Source organism: Xenia sp. Carnegie-2017, unplaced genomic scaffold (genome assembly GCF_021976095.1).
Source record: "Xenia sp. Carnegie-2017 unplaced genomic scaffold, XeniaSp_v1 HiC_scaffold_14, whole genome shotgun sequence".
NCBI classification, from domain to species: Eukaryota; Metazoa; Cnidaria; class Anthozoa; order Malacalcyonacea; family Xeniidae; genus Xenia; species Xenia sp. Carnegie-2017.
Window position 1 is genome coordinate 8570424 of NW_025813447.1, and position 22430 is coordinate 8592853.

At 36.1% G+C, this 22430-nt stretch overlaps 4 protein-coding genes and 2 long non-coding RNA genes across 6 annotated transcripts; 3 read left to right on the forward strand and 3 right to left on the reverse strand.

Annotated features, from left to right (window-relative positions):
- The first annotated feature begins 889 nt into the window (after positions 1–889).
- Positions 890–1377, forward strand: LOC124435200. The gene is made up of 2 exons (XM_046985145.1): positions 890–1135; positions 1200–1377. Exons 1-2 carry the CDS (start codon positions 897–899, stop codon positions 1375–1377), a joined length of 417 nt encoding a protein of 138 aa, XP_046841101.1. The 5' UTR covers positions 890–896.
- Positions 1378–2277: 900 nt separating this feature from the next.
- On the forward strand, positions 2278–3379 carry LOC124435201. Its single transcript, XM_046985146.1, is given in 3 exon segments — positions 2278–2638; positions 2641–2763; positions 2766–3379. Coding segments are annotated over 3 exon segments (1065 nt in total). The 5' UTR covers positions 2278–2310.
- Positions 3380–3653: 274 nt separating this feature from the next.
- Positions 3654–4077, reverse strand: LOC124435695. Its single transcript, XR_006945122.1, has 2 exons — positions 3986–4077; positions 3654–3914 (listed from the first exon to the last, which is right to left on the reverse strand). It is a non-coding gene; the product is annotated as an uncharacterized LOC124435695 (long non-coding RNA).
- Positions 4078–7052: 2975 nt separating this feature from the next.
- On the reverse strand, positions 7053–13960 carry LOC124435202 (fibronectin type III domain-containing protein-like). The gene is made up of 9 exons (XM_046985147.1): positions 13896–13960; positions 12933–13143; positions 12764–12864; positions 10296–10791; positions 9951–10076; positions 9410–9592; positions 8743–8874; positions 8068–8146; positions 7053–7173 (listed from the first exon to the last, which is right to left on the reverse strand). The coding sequence occupies exons 1-9, from the start codon at positions 13923–13925 to the stop codon at positions 7053–7055; spliced, it is 1479 nt and encodes a 492-aa protein (XP_046841103.1). The 5' UTR covers positions 13926–13960.
- A 253-nt stretch (positions 13961–14213) lies between these two features.
- LOC124435694 lies at positions 14214–14776 on the reverse strand. The gene is made up of 2 exons (XR_006945121.1): positions 14692–14776; positions 14214–14503 (listed from the first exon to the last, which is right to left on the reverse strand). It is a non-coding gene; the product is annotated as an uncharacterized LOC124435694 (long non-coding RNA).
- Positions 14777–16125: 1349 nt separating this feature from the next.
- LOC124435203 (contactin-5-like) lies at positions 16126–19665 on the forward strand. The gene is made up of 6 exons (XM_046985148.1): positions 16126–16138; positions 16290–16571; positions 17109–17423; positions 17870–17975; positions 18117–18298; positions 19265–19665. Exons 1-6 carry the CDS (start codon positions 16126–16128, stop codon positions 19633–19635), a joined length of 1269 nt encoding a protein of 422 aa, XP_046841104.1. The 3' UTR covers positions 19636–19665.
- Positions 19666–22430: the final 2765 nt, after the last annotated feature.

The window sequence follows — 22430 nt, forward strand, 5'->3', positions numbered from 1 at the left end:
TTGAAAAGGGAACCCTTTGAAGGCACGTTTACACCAGAATGCCAACAACAAGCAGTCCCCGATAGTTTACTTGCCCTGATAAATATGATTTTAGAGGGTCCAAATATAAATAATCAAAAGAAACAAGAGGTGTCAGGAGCCAGTGCCGCTTTAACGATTTCCCAACTGCTAATATTTAATTCAGTAAAGCATGTACGATCAGGTGCTAGCAATGCCATTCGACATGACAAGTCAAGAGAGACACCATTAACCACTTCCACGGCGCTCGTTGTCCATGCAGAAACAAGAAAAAACATTGGTCGACAAGTTTTATAAGCTAGGTCTTTGCATTTCTTATGACAGACTAATGCAGATATCTGCAGATCTGGGAAACAAGTGTTGCAAACTGTATGAGAAGGAGGGTGTTGTATGTCCTCCAAAATTAAGAAAGAATATCTTTACTACAGGCCAAGTTGACAATATCGATCACAATCCGTCCTCAAGAACCGCTAAAATTCATTTCATGGAACAGCAATTTCCTTACACAACATCCTTCTCTTGACTCACAAGGAGAAGAACGAGAACAAGTGCCACAGGATAACACTCCCACAAAGTCAAAGGTCGTCAACAGTTTACCTGAATTCTATACAACTGTAACTCCTGTCACAGATGAAGGTAAAAGGATCTCTTTGTCCCAAAGTCACTGGCTCTTTTAAACCTAAACAAGACCTGATAAATAAAAGCATCAAGGAAGAGGAGAAATGGCTAAAAAGGGTCGACGAACTTTTACTCAAAGAAAAGCTTGAAGAAAAGGATTACTTATCATGGTCAGCTTACTTTGCATCTGAGCAAAACGTAGTTTTGAGGCCCAATGCAATCACCTCTTTATTGCCACTTTTGAAGACAATGCTCATACTATGGCTATGATAAAGCATGCAATGAAAACCGTCAAAGAATCTACTAAGTTCTTAAACCCTAATCAAACTCCTGTTATAGCGATGGACCAACCACTCTATGCACTCGCTAAGCAAATACAGTGGAACAACAAAAATGAATTCGGTGAAGATAAGTACATGGTAATGATGGGTGGCCTGCATATTGAGATGGCAATATTAAAGATGATTGGACATTGGTTAACTAACAGTGGGTGGGCAAGGTATGGTGTAGATTTGTTGTTTTATAATCTCAATCTAATAACTAACATATATTTTACTTTGAAGTGCTCTAATTCATGCTGAGGTTATGACAAGTGGAAGAGCGGATTCTGTTTTGAAAGGATCGCACGTGACGAGATCTCGCTATGTCCACCAAGTAAGTGCCTGTGCAATTTACCTTATGCAGAAAATTGCTTACCAGGAGTACATCGAAAGTTGTGAAGACAAGCCCCAAAAGTTATGAAGCTTGGATAAAAGAACAAAGTGAGCTTTGCCCGCAATTCAAATACTGGGCGACAGTATTAGACCTCGAAATTCTTCTACTGCAGTTTGTTAAGGCTACCAGAGGGTAACTTCCAAGTCTACTTACAAGTGCTTGGAAAGGTACTTCCTTGGTTTTGCGATGAACTTGTCTAACTACTCTAGATGGTTGCCAGTACATGTGAGAGATCTCTTACGATTAGAAAACGCATCCTACTCTTTTTACAGAGTTTAGTGCACATGGAAAATTTGTGGTTCAGAAGTCCCAACATCGTTTTTCTATGATGTCCCTTGACCAAAACCACGAGCAAGAGAACGAAATGATAAAAGGTGATGGTGGAGCAGTGGGCCTCACCGAGTGCCCAACGGCCCTAAGACGTTGGATGATCGCAGGACCTGAAATTGCAAGACTGGTAAGAGAGTTTGAGTGTTCCTTTGGCGTTCAGTGTTCTACAAAGAACATTACTCACCACGAACAGACACCATCTGTCCAAAAGAACTTTGCAAAAGATGTAAAATCAATGTCTGCTGCATTAAAGGAGTTTGGAAACCCTTTATGGAAAATAGCAAGGATCTGATTGTCGTAGATACGAAAGAAATAGAGCCTGAGTGTGTTATAGAGTCGATTTATACAGCTCGAAAGATCGGAGAAGCACAATACACTAAGTACGTCGAAGAGAGACTTGAAAAGTGTAACACACCAATAACTGACACAATTGAACGCAATAAGCTTCCACTTTTTGGAACATCAGTACCAACGACAACCAACAAGACGAAACTTCAAGTCACAACATTAAAGAATGACTGCAATCTTTTGCAAGGTTGTACATTGCTTGTCAGTCAAGAGAAGGAATCTCCAAGAATTTTTAAGCATGAAAACCAGAGTACTCCTCCTTCATTATCATCAGGGGACAAGATGCGAAGTGGCCAGAAATCAGAATTGATTGATTGTCTCGAAGCTGATGTGCAGACCACCTGTCCAAATGTTGATGTCAAAATCTTGGATGCCGCAGCTATTGTAAACATGCTTAGCCCAGGGAAGTGTAAGACCTTTCAAGAATACTCCAAATCAGTGTTTGTTCCTTATATTGTTCAACAAGCAAATGGTATTAGAAGAATAGATCTTGTTTGGGACCGTTATATACCCGACAGCCTTAAGCAGGGTACTCGTTCATCGCGAGGCGCTGTAGGGGCAAGAAGAAGAGTATGTGACATGGCTGTGATCCCTGCAAACTGGAAATCATTTTAAGATCAGATGACAACAAACAAGAACTTTTCAAGTACCTCAGTCAGGCAGCAACATCGATTCAACTGCCAAATGTTACAATTGTAAGCACTTTTGAGGAAGACATAATAAGTTCGAAGCCAATCGAAAAGATGAGTTAGCTCCCTGCAATCACGAGGAGGCCGATACGCGCATTTTCATTCATGCAAACCATGCAGCGAAAGGTGGAATGAGGAAAATTGTCATAAGAACTGTAGACACAGATGTTGTTGTGTTAGCAATAGCAAACGTGCACAAGTTAGATGTAGATGAACTTTGGATTGCTTTTGGTGTTGGTAAACACATGAGGTACTTACCAATTCATAACATTACACAAAGCTCGTTGAGTAGGGAGCAATGTGAAGCCCTACCCTTCTTTCATGCTGTCACTGGTTGTGATACTGTGTCGTTCTTTGCTGGAAAAGGTAAAAAGACTGCATTTCAAGCCTGGAAGTCTTTTCCTGATGTTACCAGTGTGTTTCAGCTTCTTTCATCTCCAAAAGAATCCATCTCAGAAGATGAAGAAATGGAAAAATTGAAAGATTTATCATTATTATGTATTCCCGCACATGCCCGCTCTCCAACATCAATGATGCTAGACAAGCTATATTTGCACAAGGTACTAAGACAATCGACCACATTCCACCAACCCAAGCCTCCTTGGTACAGCACATTCGGAGGGCAACATATCAGGCTGGTCATGTTTGGGGTCAGTCGTTAGTTTCAGTTCAACAGTTACCGCTTCCTTCGCAGTGGGGATGGCAAAATAATGGCAGATGGATTCCTACATGGAGCACTCTTCCAGAGGCTTCCAAAGCGTGCAACGAACTGGTGCACTGTGGTTGCAAGAAAGCATGTAGGGGCTTGTGCAAATGTACCAAGTCAATCTTCCATGCACAGCATTGTGCAAATGTGGTGGTAGCTGTTACCAAGATTAATAAGTAAGTAATATTCCCTAAATAATCCCGAAAATGAATCAAAAGAATACACTGCAGTGAAGACGACAGGTGATACAATATCATTATTAAACATTTTCATGCTCTTGTAAAAATTTAATAACACCAATAAATCAAGAAATCCCAAATATTCTTCTCATTTTTTTATTGAAAGTATGTGAAATTTACTGGTATTAATGACAATTTATACGAATTATATATCGCTTAATAATACTTACTTCCAAGAGGATATAAATGCGATGAGAACTAAATTGTTTTGTCGATTTTCTTTTTATTTGAAATGGGATCCCTGTGCCTTTACTATTAAAATATATGGCAAAATTTATTGATAATTTTCTCGGAAACAAAAAGGTATTTTGCTGGGGTCTCACCTCTATTTTAATTTCATTGATAAACCAATGCAAAATAGTGAATTTGAGACTTTCTTCATGAATTTGAACAATGCTAGGTCTTATACTCCGGACTATAAGTTTTCTTTTCTCGTGGGACTAAAAGACAAAGAAAACGGAATGTTATGTTCATTTTTTGCATAGTTTAAGCCTAGTTTTCACTACTAACTTCATAAACATAAGCGAGAAAACAAAGCAGATCATGTATTCTCATGGAGGAAACAAAAAAATAGAAATTTTCTTTTCAGTTTTCTTTTGTTTGACCTTACGCTTCTGTCAAGTTGCTTTGCTTATATGCTTGTGCTTTATGCCAATGCTGCATGCCTCACTTGTTGTCTTAATCTAACTTTAGATCAAGAATTGTGTTTGTGCTCATTTCAATTTGTGTCTTATTATTATGAGTGTTTACCTGACGGGTCTTACAAAGAACATCCTCCCTCTTGTTTAACTTTGTTACTGGAAACTGCTTTGCAGATATCAAAACCATCTTTCACAACAATCGGCTGAGAACTTCAGTTTAAAACCAATTAATGCATCAAAATACGAATACCATAATGGACGAGTGGGAACCTCTGAAGTTAAACGGGAAAGATGGCAGTGAAGTGAGTCATATCACAAAGTATATAACAATTAAAAGGAGAAAGATGAGCAAACTAAATTAGTGAGTTCCCTCGCTCTCTAAATTAGGGAAGAAGTTCTTCGAAAAAGTTGATAAATTCCAAAATAGACTTCTGCCAACTATTTTGGAATTTCCTTTTTTGTAATTAAAATATAGGATGCTTAGTATATAGTATAAAGTGTGTTGGAATCAGGACACCAAGTATTTGAAACATTCAACAAAATGACAATAAAAAATATGATTGGCTTATTCATGGAAGTAGTAAGTGGTTGTACAGTGTATTAAATTTAATGGAAACGGCTGTGTGATCAATACGATGCTAATTTAGTTGGTCGTATAGTGGGTTGTTTTGTTAAGATTGACATTGTCAGTCATGTACGGAATGCCAAGAAACATCACCTATGAAATTCACTTCAAGATAACTTTACACGTGTGTATGTTCAAAAGGTTCTTTCGGATCAATGTAATAATTTGCAATAAGATTTTAACGTGACATCTTTTCTAAAATATATTGAAACTTGTCTGTAATTATTGTCAGGAGACAATATCATGAAATATGCGATAGTCTTTAGACTTGCAACATCAAGGATCCATTTCTGACTAAGGTTGGAATTACGAATTATTTTTTACGATACTCGTCAAGAAGAAGCAAAAACGCCCTGGCAAAAGAGTTATTGAAAGAGGATTTACATAATTGAATATGTGCTCCCCACACACACACAACAGTGGAGCCACTAGTAACTGCTTCCCACCCATATTCAACTAAGTGCATTTCCTTCCCAATTATTGTATCGATGTTATCAGGGCGGTTGAGCCGTAACCATTGAGTTCTATAATAACCATTGAGTTATTATAGAACTCAATGGCCGTAACTAGCATGAGGTAAACGTGGCACATGCCTCGGTTAAATTTGACAACATTTTTTTGCTAATGCTTCCATTTACAAATATTCTTTATGCAATGAGCTTTGAGAATGATTAAGCTATGAACTACACTGTTATTAAATGTTTCTTCGCCATGTCAAGTTACCGACCTTTCATAGCCCTTAAGTGTTAGTTACATGCTGTATTTTTATAAATTCTGACCAAGAAAACAACACGAAAAGAATTGAGATTGCAGATGGCATATACTTGCATAGTATGTTCATATCTTTTAAAAATTTGTTTCCTGAGTATGCTTTAGCTTTTTTAAGTAAACAACATCGTCAAATTGCTCTGAAAAATGAGATCTTTTTTCCGAGCAATGGCGATCAATGGCTTCGGTAACCAAAATAAGGTCTGCACACGTTCCCTGTTTATATATCATTTATATAGGTAAAAATTCATGTACACAGTTTTGTGGTTTCGGTATTTCAAGAATATTTAACTCGGAGGTTTTAGGAAATTTGTTTTACTGTACGCGTGGAGACGGTGAGAGCCGAGCCCTGCATCACCTGCTCATCGCCTTCTTTTTGAAGGCCATTTTGATTTTTGATTTGAGATGCTTCGGAGTGCGGTTCTTTTGAAGACGTTGGCTCTTTTTGGTATGTAAAAATACATTTATTTTACGTAATATTTCAGTAGTATTACTTCCTTGTATTATTTTCGTCTCATGCTTGTTTTAAATTGATAATTCAGGCTGTTTATGTGTTTATGATTTGATTTGATAATTGAGTTAAAAAGCGCCTGGTTTGAGTTGACGTGTTGTAAAAGCATGTGCTTATAGCTAGTTTCTTCTGACGTAAGGTTTGCTTCTTCACGCGTAGTATTGAAAGTAATTTAATGTAGAACAATTTACTCTAAAGCAGTTGCCTGAATAAACGCTGAGATGTTCCATGTGCAAAAAGGCTAGAGTGTTGGAAATTAAAAAGTTCCTCCATTGATGAAAATTTTAATAACGTCCAAACTGTTTGTGCACAACGATCATCCTTTAAGAGTAAATTAATAATACTTAACCACCATATGCTCATAACTCAACAATAATTTAAAAAGGTGTGATTTACATGAGAGTCTAGATGTTCCTCGAAAGATACATAGGAAGTGAAAGTTGTCGTTGGTAACTCCTTGTAATTCTTCATTTATCATCAATACATCTGTTCACAACACTGCAGTTCTAAATTATATCCAGAATTTCCAGAAGCTTGATCTGCTCAACTTAATTGGCTCAATTTTTGTGCTTATAATCGACCATTTCATTAACAAAATCTGTTTTCCTTTTCAATGTTTTGTGATATCTTTTAACTTGAAGTATATTTTTAATCCCTTTACTACTTCATTCAATGTTTCCCAGTACGAAGTCAATTGCATTAATTCAATTCATTTTATATCCATTCCAAAATAGATTGTGATACATATTTTTCCAAATATTTTCTCCTCTGTTATACAAATGAGGATTGTGAGATATCCATACTTTTACCCTTATCCTTTCCATATTCACCAATAAAAGAGCCGTTTAGAAGTCGTCATCAGAACCACCATATTCCTCCAAACTGTCATTGTCTTTCAATAAGGGGTCTTTGTATTGTGGAACAGTAGCATTGCTTGCATTTTGTCTTTGTGGAGGTGCAAAGGTCCTTCAATGGAGAAATATTTTTTTAAAAATATTCTTGCCTTACTCCAAAGGAATGAAAGTGAGATTTACATGGGTAGGAAAGGGTGGATGTGCAGAAGAATGGCCCCAAATAAATGATTTCAAAGTATGGGTAAAGGCACTATGAGAGGGAGATTTTACATTTGTATGTTGGGAGACAAGTAAATTTGAACACATAAGCATTTTAGGTAAAGGATTTTTTCTCTACATTGGTGTTTGCATGTTACTCAAAAAGTAAAAGGTTTGTAAATATGATTTGAGATGGTTAACCGACTTGCTTCAAGCAAAATTTTATAAGAAAGTGAGGACATTGAATAATCTTGTCTTTTTATTATTGAATTTACATTTAATTTAGAGATGCTTATATGATCAGTTTATGTATTAGTCAATATGTTTAGCGTTAGATACTTGTACAGTAGATTAATATACAACAAGGTCCAGAAATATAACTCTGTGACTTAGAGTGTTTTTTCTGCCTTATGCGGTAGAGATGGATTGTTTGTGTATTACAATTATAATTTGTTTATTGTTGTACATTTTCATGATAATTGATTAATTATGTTAATAAAAATCTGTCATTAGATTGCATAATTAATACATGTTAAGAAAAATCTTAACGTTATGGAATGTGGCCTTGATCAAATGGAAACACTTTTACGCAATGTTAGCGAACAAACAAACAGCCAACTTATATCTGACAGTGATAATCCAATGAAGTTATTGAAAACAATGCTTGATAATTTGCAGTTGTTGAAATTGTTAATTTCTTAATTCATGAAGACCTGAACCAAGCCATAGTCCTCTACTTTCGATTAACAATTTTGATGAAAAATTATTAGGTTAGGAAGTTTGGACTGTCTGTTACAAAAATACTTACACTTCAGGTTCCGTGAAAGTTTGTTCATCCCCCATTTCAAGTGTATCATATACTTTACGCTTTCTTTCTCGATCACTCACTAAAATATGTACACAAAACAACGCCTTTAGGTGCGGTTGGCATAGCATTGCTATGGTTTTGATTAGTTACTTGGATATTTCTACATTGTCACTGTTTCAGTATTGAAAGAGCAACAACGGAGCGTAGCCAGCCTGCAAGTTTAGTCGTGCTTTGTAAATTTCTCCACAAAAGCGTTGTTCATTTCTCTAGAAAGTTAGTGTTTTTACAGTGAGTTGACGCCAAAATATTTACATAACATGAACAAACTTGGGGGTTAGCCACGCCACTGCACTCTTACATGTGTGACACGAATTTTACACAATTTCTAAAATAAAAATTTCCCCTGAATTTTTTTGTTGTTGACCATTACGTTTTCATGCGCCTGCATTCTAAATCTACCGTGTATTTACGAAAAAATTCTCACGAGATACAAAAATATTTGAGCTTGCGTTATATTATAGGCCGCGTTGGATATTAAGAGTCCTTTTGTAACAGTATTTCCACTGTGAAAGAAAAAATAAGAACAGTGAAAGGAATCGTGTTTTTTAAAAGTGGAAACACTGCCATGTAACGATAAGTTATTGTCAATCAACATCAGTCGAAATATTTGCAAACCATTGTATGTCTGTTTAGGTTTTCGTCGAAGGTACAAAAGCAATAGGAGGAGAAGCAACAGCAGCAGTATGAGGATAAGAATGATGTAGAACCAAACTTCACGGTATATTGGTGAGCTGTCGTCCTTTAGTTCTAAAAAATGAATGAAGAACAATGTCACAGCTTAGTATCTACAAGACTTAAGTATCTAGACAACGCTAACAACGATGATTATTCTCGTAAATGGCTAAACGCAACGAGGTTAGTGTCATATTCGCAATCGTCGGTAAGATGAAAAACATCTTATGCGTAAATACATCAAATACGGACAAAAAAGCATAATCCGAAAAAAATATATTTTCTATTCTCAAATTCAATTCGTAAACAAGGAACAACTTTGAACTTTAAGTTTCATTCGTATCCGTCGTTTATGGCTTGAATTCGTGTTAAAAGATCTTTTTTTTCGAATTTTGTTTTTTCTATGTGTAATGCTGTTCATCGAATCGAACAATGTTGGGTCCACATTGTTAATAGTCAACTGCGAACAATTCGGCAGCATAACATTGTTTAATTCCGTTTTTCAGCAAGTTTTTATCCGTGCATAAGACGCACAATAAAATTGGAATGCGCAGTTAAAAAGTTCTGTGAGGGAACCACATTTTTCTAAATCGACAAACTTGCTCTTTACCTCTTATGGAAATTGTGCGTCCTTCAGCAAAATCACTCCAGTTGCTTTTCAAGTCACCGTTGGTGACAACAGTTGCAAACAAGTAAACTTTGGTATCGTCCAAATCATTAATCTGGATGAACGATTTTTGTCCATTTTTTTTGATTTCGATGGCATCCGTATCCTTTAAGTTTTTATCATCTTCTCCTGTTGAAAAAAGAATTTGTATTTATATGCAAAAAACTGATTTCTAACTAACTACCCTGACAGAATAGATGCTTAAAAACTCTTTCTGAAGTTATGAATTTGACCAAATATGCATGGCATTTGTGGAACTATTGTAACTATGCTCAAAAATTCAAAAGAATTTTCGCAATACACGCGACGCAAGTCAAAACTGAGATGTTGTCAAAGGTTAAGTATTGCGTTGCATCTTCGTGATTCATTGGCAGTCATTCGCGAAAGGATTTGTGATGCGTTTATCAAGCACTCATACAATTTCGGTAATGTTCGACATAACATGTGTCACATAATGTTGCTAACGTAGGAAATAACTACGGACCTTTTTCTTTATAAACAATGTAGAATTTTTCCGGGTATCCGCCTTCCTTTGAGCTCGGAACGTAGGTGACATTGACACTATCTTCGTCGATGGCTTCAACTATTGGTGGACGTGCCACTGCCGGAGCTACGAAAAAGAATAAATTATATGTTTGATGTCATGCTAGCAAAAAAATCCCCATTTGCGTCTTGGTAAAAATACACGTTTTGTGGTTTTGAAAATTACACGCGTGAATCCATGGGCATTTTGATGTTTTCATATTTTTGATGTTGCGTTGTTTTGTGTTAAGTTATCTTGTGTTACGTGAGGTTGCGTAAGGTTATGATTATTAAAATAATTTCTCACTTCTCATGTCTGTCGTGCGGGCAGAAGTTGAAACGGCTTCTCCTGAGCCTGCGTTTGTTTCTGCGGTTATAAACACAACGTACTCTGTCTTGGGCTGTAACTTGTTGAATAAATATTCGAGAACACGACTTCCTACTGTAAAGGAAGAGCTATTGATCCTTAGTTGGTAACCAACAATAATACCGTTAGCCTCGATCGGTGGTTTCCATTGCACGTGCAAATAACGTCCGTATGACGTCACGCTTACGTCATGTACCACTCCGGGTTTTCCTTCCTTTGTGGACACTTTAATATGATTACTTTTTGGTCCCGGGCCAATTTGGTTGTAAGCTTGCAAGTACATGGTGTAGTTCTTAAATGGTTGCAAGTCTCCCTGTCTGTATTGGGTCGTCATTACGTTTTTGATAAAGGTTACGCACGCGTTCTTTTCTCCCACACACGAACTAACCGCGCGTTTTACGCGTGTCTTACTCCCGTCTTCGTACCAATAGCTTAGCTGAAAGAAATGTGGCATGTCGAGTCAGATAAAAATTTAGACAAGATTGTCATGGAAAAAAACATATTTTTTCGATGGACAGCGAGTTGTTTTGTTGTAAGTGTAAATACGTAGCACGTCATTTCGTTAATATTCCTATGTGTATTTCATGTTCATTTTAAAATGAAGCTCAACAAGCAGGAAACATTACTTACTATAAAACCCTATTGAAACTACTAATGCATTGGACTGTTTTCAAATCATGTAACTACCAACTTTTATAGACATTTGGTAGTTGTTTTGCAAAACTAGTTCGGTATTTATCACAGCAAAGGAGCTCCTCCTGGTTTCTAAAGAACCTTCAATGTTTTTTTTGTATTCGTTTGTTTTGTTATCTAAACATTCGTAAAGATACAGTTGAAGGCATTGTCGTCTTTCCCAAATCAGCACATTAGTAAAATAAAAACTTTGCCGTAGTGACAAATTTAAAAGTTACCCTAAAAAAGAGCAAATACCATGGTGAATGGTCAAAATAATGACGTAATAGTTCTAAAAAGAACTGTTTAAAACCAGAACACTATCCCAGCAATTCTAAAAGAACTGTTTTTAAACCTGAAAAACACAGTTCGTCAGCTTTAAAACAGTTCTTTTAGAACTATTGGGTTAGTGTTCTGGTTTTAAATAGTTCTTTTAGAATTATTGGATTAGTGTTCTGGTTTTAAATAGTTCTTTTAGAATTATTGGATTAGTGTTCTGGTTTTAAATAGTTCTTTTAGAATTATTGGATTAGTGTTCTGGTTTTAAATAGTTCTTTTAGAATTATTGGGTTAGTGTTCTGGTTTTAAATAGTTCTTTTAGAATTATTGGATTAGTGTTCTGGTTTTAAATAGTTCTTTTAGAATTATTGGGTTAGTGTTCTGGTTTTAAATAGTTCTTTTAGAATTATTGGGTTAGTGTTCTGGTTTTAAATAGTTCTTTTAGAATTATTGGGTTAGTGTTCTGCTTTTAAATAGTTCTTTTAGAATTATTGGATTAGTGTTCTGGTTTTAAATAGTTCTTTTAGAATTATTGGGTTAGTGTTCTGGTTTTAAATAGTTCTTTTAGAATTATTGAATTAGTGTTCTGGTTTTAAATAGTTCTTTTAGAATTATTGGGTTAGTGTTCTGGTTTTAAATAGTTCTTTTAGAATTATTGAATTAGTGTTCTGGTTTTAAACAGTTCTTTTAGAATTATTGAATTAGTGTTCTGGTTTTGAATAGTTCTTTTAGAATTATTGGGTTAGTGTTCTGGTTTTAAATAGTTCTTTTAGAATTATTGGGTTAGTGTTCTGGTTTTAAATAGTTCTTTTAGAATTATTGAATTAGTGTTCTGGTTTTAAACAGTTCTTTTAAGAACTATTACGTTATTATTTTGGACATTCGCTATGGTATTTGCTCTTTCTAAAACAATTTTTAAATCAGCACATTGGTACATTTCTGCGAATAATCAAGATCATCACGATTCATTCTTTAGTGTGAATTTTTTTGTATTTGAAAAAGCTCGAAGTTCATCTTTGATTTTATTGAATTTTTATCGAAAGTGAAATGGTTCATTTTATTTGCCGTACGCGAATTTTAACTCCAGCGAAAGTAAAAAATATGCAATGACCCTGCTATGTATGTGATTTATAGTATGTTGAAACCACGCTCCTAAAGGTCCGTTCACACTGGAGGCAGGAAGCGGAGCTCAAACCGTATGCTGTAACTCGTCCAATTTAGCCTTCTATATTTTATATTATGTCGTACACACTGAGTGCAGCGTTACGGCTTTGCTAACTACGTTAGAGGCTAAATTGGACGAGTTACAGCATACGGTTTCAGCGCCGCTTCAAGCTTCAGTGCGAACGGACCTCAAGAATGAAAGCGATGATAAAATCGCCACTGATTTTGAAATATGTCACAAATTTTTGTTCTCATGTATCATAATTGTATACTAACTCCCTTCCATAACATACCTTGTATCCCTCGATCGGCCCATGAACTGAGTCCCATTTCAGCAAAACGTAGTCGGATCCAATTTCCTTATGCTTGAACGATTTTGGGGCCACCGTAGGTGCTGTCGTTATGAAGGAAAGAGAAGTTGAGCGAGTTGCCATTAAATGCGATGATTTTTAATGACTTTACCTTCGCTTGCTGATCTTTTAATAGGGCACTCTGGGCCATTTCCCTTCGCATTTATGCTTTGCACTTGAATTGCCCACTGCTCATCGACGCTCATGTTCATTAGTATGTACTCTTTTCCATAAACTAATTCGTGTTTCCACTTCGATGCGGTTATTCGGTAGCTCACGTTGTACCCAAAGCCTGGACCATTTTCATAAATCTTTGGTACTGCCTGAAATGTATCGTTAGTTGTTCATAATTAGTTTTCTCTCGTTCCGAAAGAGCGGGCGTCGTTCATAGTGACATGAATAAAGTAAGGTGATTATGGTTTGGAAGAGGTTGAAGCATAAATTGATGTAAAGTTGTAGATTCTCAACATATATTTTAAAGCTCAACAAATAGTTTTTAGCATAGCCATATAAAATTTGGTTTTATAAAATTTATTGAAAGAGTGACGTTTCGTCTTGACTCAACACATTTTCAGACTAATAAGAAAGTTAACAAGAATTATAGATCTTGATGATGGATCCCCGAAAACCTCTTCATCTCCAAACTAAGGCCTTGACTTGACACCAAAGGCAGTTCCATCCCTCTTAAGCTTTTCCAGTCTTAACACCTCACCCTAACCATACAACACATCGCACTTACACATCCACAGTAATCTGATACCTCGAATTATATAAATAACAACGTTTCCCGCCTTGCAACAATATTGGTAAAGTTGTGGTTCGGAGGGAGAAGTGGAAGGAGAAGTCTTAAAGTTGTTGCTTGCAGGAGTTGACTTAAGGCGGAAATTTTAAAGTTGTTTTTGGAATTCATGTGATGCAATAGAGACTTACAGCGAAAAAATATCCGACGTTGAAGTTTTGTTAAGTAATATTCATCACTTTACTTCAGACATGGTGATTGTAAGAATTTCAGTGTCTTTCAAATAAGAGATGCGCATGTCATGCAAGAGATGTTTTCGTCCATTCGTATACTCACCTTCCATTTAATTTTAAGGGTTTGCGCCATTTCTGAATAGGCAGTGACTCCAGTAAGACAAACTGACTGTTCTAAAGCAATTAAACGAGAAAAAAAAACATTCATGTTTTAGTTTTAGTTATGAGTCGATTTCTACAATTGAATGAGAAATGATACATTTCTCATTTGATTTTTTTTAAGCCGAACAGCAAACTCTTCTCCGCTGTTTTACATCCTTTTCCTGGGTGTGAAAAGATTTTGGGGAAGTCTACATTTTAGACGGGAACAGCTAATATGTGTTTTGTACTTACTATCAGCTGGGGTTTTGCACGTTTGTCCTTTTGTGTAATTACTTGGCTCGCTCAATCCATAAACGTTCTCAGCAATCACTCGAAAAACTATGTCTGTGTAAGGATTCAGTCCCTTCACGATACGACCTTCTAGGTTTCCACTTACAGTCATGTTGTCCGTTACATTGTACCACATAGTCATATTTTCCATCACACTCCACTGGATGAAGACTCTGTCCACAGTGTGATAAGAGTTGAGATATAACGTCCAAGCAAGATTAGCAGTGAAGTTTTGACATCCTCCATTGATGTTTAAATTTTGTGGAGCATCTGGAGGACCTGTTATATGAGGTTGAGATCACAGAGTTATCAAACAGCCAGGAATAATAACGATAAGTTACAAAGCTCAAATTTAGATCTGGCAAATACATATCTCAGACAGTGACTTTTGAAAAGAAGACACAAAATTCATGCTCTTTTCAGGGGGATAAGAGAAAAACGTAGAGATCACTGGATAATAATCTTACCGTTTACAATGACGAGGGCCGTTGAAGTTTTTCCTGTATTGTAAATGTTCGTCTTGACAAAGGCTCGACATTTATATTCTCCGCTGTCTTTAGCTAGAATAAGAAAATACAACACACACGTGATGTAATAGCAATTTATATTGCAGTTGGTAGTCACAATTTTCAAAATCACATATTGCTGGGTAATTGCCTCATTTATGTGCCCCTAATCTCTATGGAAGAGAGAAAATCACACGTTCGATTTCTCTTCCTGTTAAATTCAAAGAATTGTTCAAACCGACCCATTTATATCTTCTTAACATCATCCAAGTATGTTTGTAAATGTAGATCGTCCAGGTTGGTATAGTCCTGAGAAGGACTGTTTTTGTTGTTGTTGACTGACGTTATGACAACCTTAGCGGTAGTCATCTTCAGAGTCATCTTCAGAGTCATCTTGGCGGTTGTCGAAACGTCAGTCAACAACAACAAAACAGTCCTTCAGGACTATACCTGGACGATCTACAAACATACTCGGGTTCAAACCATTTACTTTATCATCCAAGTATAGTCAAAATGAAGACTAATGCTGTTTCGAGGCACATGTTTGTGTTAATCGTCAATGATTGTAACTAACATGAGTAAATTTGCAATGGGATTGAAAATTGAACAGTGTATGCAATATTCAACAAAGAACGCTGAGCTTGTTGGAGCAAGGTTCTACTGCAACATAGAAATATTCCGTCTTGTTATTTTTGTGTATCTTGGAAATTCTACTTACTTGAGATGAAGCCACATTTAGGATTGGAGTGTCTTTTCCCAAGTCTTTTCCGTTGTGAAACCATTTATATTGGATAGGTAGATCTGGCTTGGAGTAAGCTTCACATTGTAGTGAGAAGCTTTCTCCTTTCTTCACATCTGTCTTGTTCTTAGGTCGTTTTGTAAAGATGATCATTGCTATAAAAAATAAAATAGCAAAGAACTGGAGTGACTTACTGTTCATAAAGTTCATCTTTATCCATTGTTACCCTTTTGCTTATCTTTATAATTCTTATCCACTACATGTTTACTCATTTTCTTAAGCCATGTTACTCCACACTCCAAAACAAACCCATATAACTCATTTAATTCTTGAAGAAAATTCTATCTTCAACTAATCGTATCAATGTTGTTTTGTATTGCAATATTGCTTTTACATGTACCGTCACTTCCCGAGCGCGCCTGTGCTGTAGGGCATTCACCACTTCCACCTTCGCTATTGTAAGTTAGTACGCGAAATTCCCACAACTCTAACGGAGCTGTATTGTTGATGGTGTTGTGATCACATTATGGCTTTTGATTTTGGACTAAAAAATCCTCCAATATGAACTGAAAATGAAGCGATTCCTAAAATCATCCCAATTTGATTGCTCACACAGAATGCTCGAAAGCAAAAAAAAGTAGGAAGCATAATTGCGAATGAGCTGCGCAAGTTAGTGGTGTGACACTGGTGAAGCAAATGTAGAACAATATAAAGAAATCAACTGAAACTCGTTGGGAAAATATTAAGATCTTAATATGTGTCACTGTGTGTAAAAAAATATTATTAAAGCAGATTTGCAATTATTTACATGTCTTTTCAGAAAATTACGAGGGTCCGTCGATCCTTTCAAATCCAGTAGACACCATAGCACAGGCAGGGATTGACATATCACTGTACTGCATCACACGTGGTCAACCCACACCCTCCGTGACCTGGGAGAAGGATGATGCTCCCTTAAAAGGCAATCATTTTGATGTATTGCAAAACGGTGGTCTTCGCCTGAAGAAAGTGGACGAATATCGTGATAGTGGAAATTACCGCTGCCGTTCGAGTAATCCAGTTGGAGTGATCAAAAGTCTTCCAGCCAGGCTCGACTTTCCTTGTAAGTTAGGCTATCTTAAAAATTGGCTTTAATACCTGCTATGCATGGGATGGAAAGTCAGAGTTCCTTTTACGTGCATATATTATCTTAACTTAGTTGTGATTGATCAATTTACCTCGTGTTTGAAGCTATGATCTCATAGACTCACAGAAGATTAAGTGATTAATGTCCGCGTTTTACATTTTGTTTTTCTTTTGATCTTTTCATGTACATCTATTGTTTTATGTATATCTTGCTTTAACGTCGCATTCTCAGTCGGTACGATTAACGTTATCGTCAATCAGTCTTTTTTCACAAACCTCATCATATAAAAACATTGTGTCAGCATCCTATATTTATTGGCAAAACGGATAATATAGGAAGATACTACATTTGTGTTCAAATCGACATGTAAGATGAAGTAATATCCTTCATTTATACCTACTCCAAACGTGCTTAAAATGACACATGAGCCATCAATATACACTAACAATTGCGGTAATTTCTCTCTCGTTGCTATGCAGCTAATTGTTTCGTACTGTTGTCTCATTCACTCAGTTCTAGATAAATTTTCCCAACCATTTCTAAAAGTAAAGGCGAACAACGCCGATTCTGTAATTCTACGATGTCAAATTCCTAACATGAAACCGCGGAATTTGCGAACTGTTCGTTGGTCAAAGAAAGATTTTCAGTATACCGACCTACTCCTTCCTCTGGAAGATGCACCCCACTACACTGTGGGTTACAACGGCGATCTCTATTTCTCTTACGTCACAACAGCCGACTCGGGAAGTTACGTGTGCGTAGTTGGGAACACAATGCTTGGTCGCACAGAGATAAGAACTTTAAAGCTTGCTGTTGCAGTTCCGATAGGTGATTGACTAATTAAATTTAAATGACTAGCATCCATGCTGTTGATTGCGTCACAGAGCGTTTTCGCATGACTTGTTACCGCCATGTTGGTTTGCCAATTGAAAAGAATTTTAGTGAAGTTCTTTTGTTTGGAATACCAATGTGGCTGCTTTATCCATCGCCTGGCTGATCTCTGGAGAATGATTGAAAACGATTTGTCAGATGCAAATTACACTTAAGCATGCACGTTTTGACCATTGCTTACAGTATAAAATTAACTTTTTTCTGACACATCATGACGTAGTTCACTTTATGATACACCATAGAAAACGCATTCCTTCAATTGATTCCAACACCAAAAAATGCGGCTGACTGGTAAACAAAACTATATTTCCAGTGTGAGCATATAAACCTCAAACAGAAAATGGTCGAGGTCAACTTATGTTGATTTTATTTTTTCTGTACAGAACAAAGATACGAAGTAAAAGAACCAGGTATCTTCAGTGACTTTAAAGAACCAAAATACGCCATTAAAGGGAAAACATTTGTCTTGGAATGCATTGCACATGGCAGGTTGGTTTATTTATAAAGATACATTCGGGAAATTTATCGAAAAAAGCTGTCAAAACCCGTTCATCAGAAATGCAAATCTTGAGCTCATTGTATGTAGCCAAATGAATCTTGCATTGAAATGGATAAACTATATTTCGTTAGACCTGTTCCTCTCGTCTCTTTGACGCGTTTGGGCCATAAGGAAGAGCTGGGGAAAACGACGTCGAACAAGAGGCAATATGTCATTTACAATTTTGACGCAAAGAATGCTGGGACGTATGTTTGCAGAGCGAGAAATAGTTACGGTGACTGGTACGAGGCAACCACTACAGTCACAATGTTAGGTAAGAGTTGACGACTAACATGAATTTTCCTCTGAGCGATCCATGGATGCCCAAGAAAAAATAAAATTATCTTGTACAAATGAATGCACCACCGACAATAAGCCCGGAAAGGCAACCTGGTTAAACTAGGAACCTGTTGTCAGAAATTTCACAGATCTTTGACATAAAAACTGCTATTCGAACGACATGAGAAGGTGTAATGTTTACTTACATGAAAGACGTTCCAAAAGTGTTATCAATAGCAGATTCAGCGCTCGTCAAAATAAATTACAGCTGCTCAATTTTTAATTCTTTCACGAAATCACTATTGGTTTTGCATTTCTAAAGAATATAATTTTATCGATGACTTGTCTCTAATGAGGCCTAAAAATGTTATTGTATTCCAAAATGAGCTGCAGTAATTTATTTTGACGCACCCTAGATCCGCTACTGGGAGGGGAGAGGGGGTGTTAGGATGACTCCGAAAAGTTATCTTAACATAGTCGTTGAGACTATTTTTTATTAATGTTTCTTTATATGGTTACTTTAACGTGATTGGTTACCGTCCATGAATTTTTAGAATAATATCATAGATCAATGTAAATGATCTAAATGAAAATGAGCAATGAAACCAGACCTTGCATCAAACTTTCTACTGCAGCATAGAAATTCATTTCTTATCTATTTTTTTAAGGAAAGATCCATTGGTAATAAATTCGTTTCATTTAAACTTGAATAGTCTACAAACAGTAGAAATTCAGTAAATTAAATTTGAGTAGATTTCCTCGTGTAATGCAGATTGAAAATTTATTTCAAACGCAGTGCAATTAGGAAAATCGTACAAAATATTGAAAACAAAAAATTTAGACATTGGTCAAAATTAGCCATCCGCCTTTCTTAATATTTCCAAACCGTACACAATGCAACTAAAAATGCATTTGTTTCGGACAAGGATGTTCTTCTGTAATGCTGTTCTATATTCAACAGAGGAAACTCAATGGATTAAACGACTCACAGACGCTTCAGTTGACGTAAATTCCAGCTTGACATTGCAATGCGAAGCTAAAGGTGTACCTCCCATCACGTACGCATGGTTCTACAACGGAATAAGAATGATGTCATCGGGTAACAAGATGAATTGCGTCATAAATGAGGGATCGCTGTGGTTTCCCAGCGTGCAAGTTGGCTACAGTGGGATGTATCAATGTGAGGCGTCAAACAGCGTAAAAAGGTTAATGACGTCTATGAGACTTTCTGTGAAAGGTAAACGTTATGAGGGCAAAATTTATTTTTGGATGATTTCTCGTCGGCAGCAACCGAAAACAAACATCTCCGGGAAACACAGTTTAGAACAATAGCAAATAAAGTTACAGCTGCTGAACGCTTTCCCTGTGTCACCATAGATCTCTATACATCCTGTGAACAGTAGGAGATTACTAATTACGAGGCCTGTAGGCTAAGACAAAGTTAAGGGCCTTTATGCTATATCTATTCCTTCTACTAAGTTCATTTTTCCTTTGCTTTTCCATCTCCTGTTTGTAACTTCATAGCAGGGGCGGATCCAGCTTCTGGGCTGACCGTGGCCCTGTGACGTAGCGAGCGACTTTTGCTGGGACTCCATTTTTATGCTGGGACTCGATGAGAGGATGGGTAGAATAGTATTTTGCATTCTCAAACATTTCAACACTAGTTAGGAATCTCAAGTAAATAGAGAGAGTCTCATTCCCAACTAATGCAATAGAACATGCATTGAACAGAAAATTCCCATTGGCTAAAGTACTAAAAGAAAAATTAGTATTTAAGTATCAATGGCTGCTTTGTTATACCAAGTTATACTTGGGAAAAAATCTGCTAGACTGACTCTGACATTAGAATAAATAAGGGTAACCAATACTGTTAAAGATAGACTAATAATATTGAAATTGAGAAAGTTATTTTCTCTTTGTGTTAATTTGGTAACATCATGATAAAGTCAAAGTCACAGGCAGGTAGTCTAAGATTTGGAACTAGTCTAGGCATGTCAAACAGGATTCAGACGACTTATTGATTCCATCTACTATAGCATCAATATTCTATATAAATCGCGAAAGAAAGTAACAGTTATTCAAAATGATATGTTAGTTTCTTTAACCAGAGATAACATAAAATGCCAGGAATACAAGGATAATACATTATTGATTGGGTTAAATTTTAAAACACTAGCTTTGACTAATATTGAAGTAAAACATTTTATTTAACAGACAGTAACAATTAAAATTATTTAGGCCGTACATTAGACAGACTGAGTATGCAAAATAATGACAGCTTTAGACATATATTTTACATGATACACTAAATATGAATAGCTGAAAATTAACGGATTGATCATATATTTCAGGCCAAGATGTCAAACGTAAATAAAAATATAAATTAATACCCCAATACATGTAAATTCTTACCTAACAGGGACATTGGGTCCTGATCTTTCAATTTGGCTTTCAGGGAACTGCAGTTTTGAAAATGAACAAGTTTGCAGCATAATATCGCCAGTAGAATTTATACGACGAAGCCTTTCCTCGTTGATTATTTTAACACAGTGTTGTCTCAAGTTAGACAATTCACCAGAAATAATTTCGCAAGCGTTCTCTTGCTGAAAGGTTTGGACGAGCTTTTCAAGAACATCGATCTTTTTAGAAGTTTCCATTGATCCTAATCGCTGAGTAGAACTAGAAGTAGCGTTTTTCAAGTCGACAAGAATCGAGCAATTTCATATGACTTGTATTTATTGCGCAATCAAAATACATTCACCGTGGCTCACCGTGGCGCACATGACCAAAACGTTCCCTGTGATTGGCTTGCAACGCTGCACCGTGGCTAAAGGTTACTATATTTAGCAACTATTGCGAAATTTTTTGAACGCTATTTATATGTTTTCACTAAAAAGACTTTCTCCATTGTGCTCTTATCGTTTATTGTATAAGTTATCATTCATCACTAGGGCAAGCATATGGTTCAATGGCGCGCTGTCATTTTTTTTGTTGGAGGAGGGGGGGGTCGCAGAAATCAATATAGGTAACGAATTTTGAATAGAGGACAGAAAATTTTACTAGACTTTTCATCAAGTTATAGGTGATTGGGAAAATGTGAAAACTATAAAAGTTATACATCGTGGATCATTTTTGTAAAATTCTCCTTTATTAGTTGAGAAATATTTTACTAAAATTGAATTGCAATGGACATATCAACGGAACAGATGGAAGCACATGCTGCAAGATTAATATTGGACACTTGCTTTTCAACATTATTGCTGTACATTATTGGTGTATAATTTCGTAGGAGCACAATAGTCATAAAGTATGCCTAAACATGTTTGCTCTAAAGAAATTTGTCGTGTATTTTAAATGTTTAATGATTGTTGGTGTATCACCGAATCGCTAAATTGGCTTCATTATCGTTGGGAAATTATCTAAAGACCAAAGGTAAGTTGATATTAAGATATTTTAATTTATGATTAGATTTCCAGTTTAGATGAAACAATGCTGTAGCATTGAAATTCGTGATGGTTAAATTGCTATAAGCTCTATATTCTGTTTCTGCATCTTAATTTTTTGCTTGAATCTACGAAGGCAACATCGACATGGATTTTTTGTGAATAAGGAAAGAATGTAAATGTAAGTGTGCAGTCGTTTAAAAAGCATCATTCACCTCGAAGACATTCTTTGGGCTTGTTTCTTATAAGGACAGAACATTTTTATGATCAAACTTCAGATTGAAGCATAGGCAAATGTAATTCTAATTCAGTTGTTATCAGCTGATTTGTTCTACTTTTTTGTTTTTGTATTTAGATATTTGTATTCGTAATTTTTGGACGGAATAAACAGTTTTAAAAAGTTTATGAAAAAAACCCCGTTTCCATCCACAAATAAGAAAATGTGTTTTGGTAGTCCTAATCATACACAACATTTAGAAGTAGATAAAAATTTAGAAAGCGAAATATAAAAAAAGCTTTAAACTGACTGATTGATTTTCTTCATGCTGTCCCTTATTAAAAGACACGGCGTACGACCTATAAAAAATCGATAACAACATCAATTTTTTGATGTTTTTTCTACTATATAATAGATGATACTGTATGCCTAAATGCGTACATGTGAGCATGATCTACAGCAAAAAT